This window comes from Wyeomyia smithii, chromosome 1 (genome assembly GCF_029784165.1).
Source record: "Wyeomyia smithii strain HCP4-BCI-WySm-NY-G18 chromosome 1, ASM2978416v1, whole genome shotgun sequence".
NCBI classification, from domain to species: Eukaryota; Metazoa; Arthropoda; class Insecta; order Diptera; family Culicidae; genus Wyeomyia; species Wyeomyia smithii.
Genome location: NC_073694.1, coordinates 90,963,502 through 90,970,745, shown reverse-complemented (window position 1 = coordinate 90,970,745; position 7,244 = coordinate 90,963,502). Strand labels below are relative to the sequence as shown.

At 36.3% G+C, this 7,244-nt stretch overlaps 1 protein-coding gene across 3 annotated transcripts in view; it reads left to right on the top strand.

Moving 5' to 3' along the window:
• The first annotated feature begins 665 nt into the window (after positions 1 to 665).
• Positions 666 to 7,244, top strand: part of LOC129718427 (transmembrane emp24 domain-containing protein 7) — a 51,774-nt gene continuing 45,195 nt past the window's right edge. Inside the window, exons 1-3 of one of the 3 annotated variants that reach the window (XM_055669211.1) lie at positions 666 to 1,021; positions 1,185 to 1,295; positions 1,347 to 1,566. In XM_055669211.1, the coding sequence (XP_055525186.1) occupies positions 854 to 1,021; positions 1,185 to 1,295; positions 1,347 to 1,566 (499 nt within the window). In that variant the 5' untranslated portion in view covers positions 666 to 853. The remainder of the gene's footprint in view (positions 1,022 to 1,184; positions 1,296 to 1,346; positions 1,567 to 7,244) is intronic. The other 2 variants (XR_008726888.1, XM_055669212.1) reach the window with 2 other exon arrangements.

Genomic DNA, 7,244 nt, shown 5'->3' with positions numbered 1-7,244 from the left:
GTCACCGTTACATTCAACCAATTTGAACCGGCTGCTGATTGGCTGAATTCGATAACGCAATCGTCACGTAGAAAATACAACGAGGTTACTTTTCACTGTAAAGCAGTGATGCTGGAGTCATAATTTAGCTATTTTAATTGTTCATAAATAATGATGCAAAAGTATGCAAGGTACATGATATTACCGAGCAATGTATTTCACTGTTATAACTTTAAAAATGCATTGATTAATCGTTTATTACTATTTCGGTTGAAGTCCAAGAAACTAAAGCCTGTAGTACACTCTTTGTCTAATGGTCAAATATTCGGCCTTCTGACATAATGGTCAAATTTATTTGACATCATGGTTGTTGTTTGCCCGTGTTTGCCCCATGTTGAAATTGGAGAGTGACAAATAATTATCTTTGACCAAATTTTTATCTGTCAAAAAGTGACAAATATTTGACGCTCGGTCAAAGAGTGTACTACAGGCTTTAGAAAGAAAAAGATTGGGTACCAAGAAACTTAGGAAGAAAAAATTTGATAATAGAAGTATGCTTTATTTAACATAAAATAATAAATAAGAATTGAGTATTATTCGCCTATATATTGCAATTTAAATTTGTTTTATTTTCATTGACCTGCAGAAGTTGTTAAAAATAATCATTCTGGCATCAACGGTATGGAACGTTCAAAAAAATTGCGACGGGGATGACGGCCGTTACGAAAAAATAAATAAGAAGCCAGCTGTCGCGTCTTGTCTTAGGTAAAAAGGGAAAAATTTCGTGAACCTCTTTTCTTTTCATCTGCGTACCACGCTACACTTGCGAAAATAAAAACGGATTGAAGATTTACTACCTACTGAAGATACAGCAATGCAGTTATGTTGTAAAATATTGCTTGCAAGTGGAGTTTGTTTAACTTTGCTTGGTCATTGGATTACCGTTTACTGCGTAGAGTTAACTTTTGAACTTCCCGATAATGCTCGGGAATGTTTTTTTGAAGAAATAAAAAAAAATCAAACGGCCACATTGGAATTTCAGGTAAAGATTTAAAATAATATTTCTATCAAAAATAGACATGAGAATTTGTGATTTTGCAAATATTACGAAAAATTTCATAACTACCAAAGCAGCAAAATTGTAAAACGTTTGTCAGTAGTGATGTGGCAACATTCAAATAACATAATTTTGATTATTATTGTAGGTCGTAACAGGTGGACAATATGACGTAGATGTGTCGTTGGAAAGTCCAACTAAGGAGATTCTATACAGACAGGTCAAAACTCAATTCGATTCACACCAATTCGTAGCAGAGGTATTAAGATTATTTCTTGAATGTATCATAACAACAATATTGATTTAACAGGCAACTGGCACCTATGTTGCTTGCTTTAGCAACGAGTTTTCAACTTTCTCGCATAAACTGATCTATATGGATTTTCAAGTTGGTGATGAGCTACCTTTGCCGGGAATTGATGAACATACAACAGTTCTTACTCAACTGGAAACATCGTCTCAGGAGATCCACAAAAGCCTCAATGCGATTTTGGACTATCAGACACACCACCGATTACGAGAAGCTCAAGGTAAAATGAAATTGTTTTTAAATTGCACTAAGGTCGTTTTAGGCGAACATACAGTGCCTATTTTAATGATCTCTCACCTAGTGAGTGCAAGGTTATTTTTAGGGATGGGAAACCTATCGATAATATCGATAGTTGCCGGCTATCGATAGAATCGTTAAGCTTTCAGCGTTATCGATAGTTATTGATAATTCTCTCGCGGTGGCATGCATCCAAGTATGGTGACAGTTCTACAAGGTATGCTACATTTATGTCTATCCACGCACACAAACAAATCTCGTTATGAAAAATTTCGCGTTTTGTATGGAATTCAGAACATTTTTGGAAATTTCTCGTTTTATGTTGTTTTATTTCTGATTTCGAAGTAGAATACTTCTCTCAGGAAGTTCGGCTACATAGGGATGTGAAATGAAAATCTAAAACCGAAAAAAAGTGAAAAATATGTCCAATTTGAAATGCTAATAAATCGGTTAGTATTCGATGGATTTCCTTCGTTTCTGAAGCAATAGATTGGAAAATCTTCTAAGATTCTTTCCAAATGAAGATAATTGTAATTTTATTATTCAAACTATTGTACTATTGAAAATAGTCAAGCCTTGTTAAAACGAAAAATTCGACCTCTGATTGGTCGTTATATGTTTATGCCAGCTGATGCAGGGACAGCGGATACCAATGGCAGCGTATAGCGGCCACAACTGTGGCATGGTTAGCGCAGCAGTTTCAGCGGGTATATCTGGCCATGAAGGATTAATGCAATAATTGAATGAAAATTGCAGTTGCAGCAATCGGCCTTTTTCAAGGCTACTAAATGTATTTGGAAAAGCATAATGAATGGTTATTAATGAACTGCAACTTAGGTTTGATGCTGCTGCAAATGCACAGCAGTGTGATGTTTATATACGAAGCAAATCCGTTTTCAAAATGACTGACACGCAAGCAGCCGGGTTATCTTTCTTGTTAAAGTATTCTACTTCAACCTTGCGGTCGTGGCTTTGCACACAACCTTCCTGTGATTTTTTTGGTTGGAGAGTGAATCTCCAGTTGAAACACACTAGAAATTGATATTAATTTAAATGTGTGAAAAATTGCGACAATATGTCGAAATAAAATATATAAAAATGCTATATATCTAATAGTTCGAGCATAATCTTAGTCATTGTATAAGCTCATGGCTTTTAATACTAATGCATCGACGTGAATAGCATACCTTTTAGAACTGTCATCTATACTTGGGGCATGCATACTCCACAATGATGCCAGAACTGAAAACAATAAATTGACCTTGCCAGTGTTGAAAGACACTTTGATGCTTGTCCGCTCTCACACGAAATCCTCTTAAAAATTGTTAGAAAATTGAAAGATAATCTTTTTCGCTCACTTTAACTCGTACGGACAACGGCAAAATTTCGCATAAGTGTGAACGATGTGTGCGAATAAACTATTAAATATTGTTCCTGTCCACAACGGAAGCAACATTTTGTTGTTTTTCTGCATCTGATACTACACTGAAATAATCTCACCTGTTCATATTATATGGGAGTGTTATAAATTTGCACTATTAGAACTTCCAATCAAAACGATGTGATCGAAAATGTGTCATGCATTCTTCATAGGATCGTCTGATAGACTCACATTACTACCAAGCTTTTAAAAAAGATAAGAAAACCCTTTAAAAACAAAAGAACATATAATCCATTAGACTCATTGGAAATACCATAATTTATATCTTGACATACACTAACATTTTCATAGGAAAATCTCATGCATTCTTTGTTACTGTTTCTTTCATATGATATGTACATGAAAACAAATCGAAGTGTTTGTTTATGAAATGTACTAGAATTTATTATAAAAATATAAAATATATAATATTTAGCAAATTTGTACTTGGTTGTTGACTGTTAAACGGCAATCCTAAAAATTAAGGCAAAAATGAATTTCGTCGGTTATTCCTGACAAATGATTAATAAAAAAGAAATTACCGGTTCAACGTTGGCCACTTGATCCCAGTTCCAATTACCTATTCGTTGTTTGCCCTAGAATTTGATAAGTGCCAATTTCTTCGGTGTGATCTATAGATGTGAATATCTATGTAAGTTTGAACTCAAATGAAGTATAGAAAAATTACTTACCCATTGGAGATAAGCAAATATCTTTCCAATCGCCCAATAAGACGCCGTCTTATCGTGGTGTAGCCATTTTGATAACCATCTGGATTATTCGATACCAAATCCAAACGTCAAAACAAAATTTCACAAGTAAACTGACAAGAAGTGCGGCGACGTGTGTTTTTCATTAGATTTATCAATAAGATTTATGTTGGTTTCGAAACATGGCGGTTTTATATATTTACTTTATAAAATGTATTCCGCAATATTGCCGGTAAATTCAAATTTTTGCGGCACATGTTAGACGTAAATGAATATCAAATAAAATGGATGTGAAAATCCGATAATAATCATTTCATTGTGCGATTCGTAAAAATTATTGTATCACATTTAATTTATAAATGGATTTCTAATGGAATCATATAAAATTGAGAGATCTTTTGGTACGTGAAATTCATTGGACAAATTCAATAGAGAATATATGTCGACTTGTTTCAGTGAGTTTTCAAACTATCGATAATTATCGATAGTTATCGATAGAATTGGTAATATATCGATAATTATTGATAGCGATTTTAGTCGATATTTCCCATCCCTAGTTATTGTTGATTGCGAAAAATTTTCTCGCGAAAAATTCTTATAGAAGTGCGCGGGTACGTCCAATCGCGGTAATATCTTCTACAAAAAGTGCGGAAATTGGATTTGCGCACTTTTTGTAGAAGACACCAACATGATTGGTTATAACCGCGCACTTCTACGGCGTTTTTCATGCATCTTGCGAGATAAATTCTCCCGCAATCGATAATATTTTATGCGAATATACAGTGCCTATTCTCAGGGTACGATAATCGACAAGTACCGTAAAACGGGGCGAATAGAAACAAAACTTCCGAACTTGAAAAATGCTATTTTCAGTCTTTGATTACATTTAAAAACCATACAAAAAATATTTTTTTGGATAGTTCAATAGTAAACAAGTCCTGCAAACCCATTTGGGTTAGCAGCACTACACTGTCGGTTTGCTTAAAAAAATGCAAAATGGGGGCTCAAATTCTGAACGTTTCCGAGTACCAAAAAACTTTGTCTGTGGAAGCCATTCTGCTTCACTTAGAACTTGTTCGTGTGATATACTGGGTCGGTAGCTAAGCATTTCAAGTTTTTACGGTGAATTAAAGAATTGCCGTAAGGTATTCATCACCACGTTACCTATGTTTCATGGAAAACGCGGTTCTCAGATCAACGGGGCGAATAGAAACAACGCCGTAGCGGCTTTTTTTGTACCAAAACATGTGGATTTGAGAAATGCTATAATGTTGTATATGTAAAATGATGTCTGGAACATGTTTTGTGTATTTTCAGCCCATCATGGTCAGCCAATAAAAAAGTCCAAAAACGTATTCGCTCCGCCTGTTGCTGTTGAGATTTACGCAAAAAAACTGTTTCCTTGTCAAGCGGTTACGAAATACTAATATAGAATCAATTACTCTGTAGAGATGGTCGGGTTTGATGTTTTTCAAACCCGTACCCGACCCGAACCCGAATTTTTTTTTTTCGGTTGAAACCCGAGCCCGACCCGAACCCGAAACTTTTTTTTCGTTCAAACCCGAACCCGACCCGAACCCGAAAATTTTATTTCCATGAAACCCGACCCGAACCCGAAATTGTGAAACCCGAACCCGAAAGTTTTTTTTCACCAAACCGGAACCCGACCCGTACCCGACACTTTCAAAAATTTTCAAACCCGAACCCGTCGGGTTCGACCATCTCTACTACTCTGTGATAAATCGGATGTTACCTTTAGACTTCAATCCAATAGACAACCACGCTAGTTTCCAAAAACGTGATGAAAGTCTGATTTATCTGCTGCATGATGCTCGACATGGACTGACCCGAGAGATATGAATCAAGGTTTCAGTTCCGCCAAGACAAAATGTTCCCGGATGTCGTGTCCTACATGAAACACCGGAAGATGCCAGACCGGTGGAAATGCATGACCCAACCCCGAGTACTTCTGTTCCTAATAAGAACTCTAATAGAACATATTCATTCATAAGATAACATACATAAAGTAATAAACCGAACATTTTTGATATTTTATATCGTTTTCTTGCCTCTCATATCAATAAATATGATGCAATTGTTGTTTTCTTCAAATTAAAACTATAATTTTCTATCAGAACAAGAAAAACGTATTTTATTGGCGAGTGTTTTTATTCGCCCCATTGCGGGGTGAATAGAAACATGCAACATTTTTTTCAATAAAACAATGAATTACTTATTTTATCAAAATGGACGTTACACCCTTAATAAAGGGAGGCAAGACCCATGTTTTAAAACTTTTATATTCATTCTATACATTATAGTATTTTTGTACACTGCAAGATGTATCGCAGACTGTTTCTATTCGCCCCGTTTTACGGTATATAAGCGCTCAAAACTGTTATATTTCAAAAGAACAAGTTGGGAACTTATAGAAATTACGTCTGTTCTTGTCAAAGGCTAATAACAGAGTCAAAATATTATTTGCTTTTTCTAGCGACTCGATATTCGACTGCTTTAATGTTTTAATGGCTGCCTTGGTAGCATCTCCCCTTTTAGCTAGTAACAGATGTAGTCATCCAGTTCCTTGGTAAACGCACGGATCGCAAGGGACGTTGATGGTTTAACGGAGTTGAACACGATGATTGGCTAGGTTCTTGTTGGAATTCAGCCCGAAGTGTACATTCGAGGTCAGAATTGTCATTGTTGTCATCTGCTGGTAATCCTTCATTTTCCGCAGATATTGGTTGATCATTAGGAATGGAATGTTCACCTTGCTTTTGTAAATCGATTGGCTGTTGAACGGGTATGGCTGAACTATGTCCACTATTGAACGACTGCAATTCATCTGACTGAACTATGTCCACTATTGAACGACTAAAATTCATCTGACAGAGTGTGTGTCTTAATAAAAAACTTAATACTAATGTCAATAAACTATCACAAAAGGTTACCTAACGCGAATTCTGTTTTTTAAAGCTGTGCCAGTTATATTAAAATCGAACGCATCTGCTACTGTGTTAATGCTGGCCGAAATAAAGCGTATTGGGTCGAATTGACCATATTGTGCGTTGCGTTGAGGCAGGTTCAACAGGGATCTTGGTCTGAGAGATCGTTCAGGGGCATATATATACAGGTGGCCGAGGATTTCCGGGGCGTCGATTTCATTTAAAAGAACTTTACCAATGAATACAGCTTGCGCCTCGAATCGTCTCTGCTCAAGAGTTTGCATTCCTAAAAGCCGACAGCGATCAGTGTAGGCTGACAGATTTGAGGAATCGCGCCAAGGGAGGAATCTCAGCGCATATCGTACAGATTTACGTTGTACGGATTCAATTCTGGCAATCCAGGAGTTGTGGAATGGACACCATACAACGGAGCAGAATTCTAAGATAGACCGCACTAGAGAGAAATACAGCGATCTGAGACAAAACGGATAACGAAACTCGTTGGCTATCTTAAACATGAATCCGAGTTGTCGATTAGCTTTAGCGATGATCTCGTTGTAGTGCAGTTTGAAAGATAGCGCAGTAT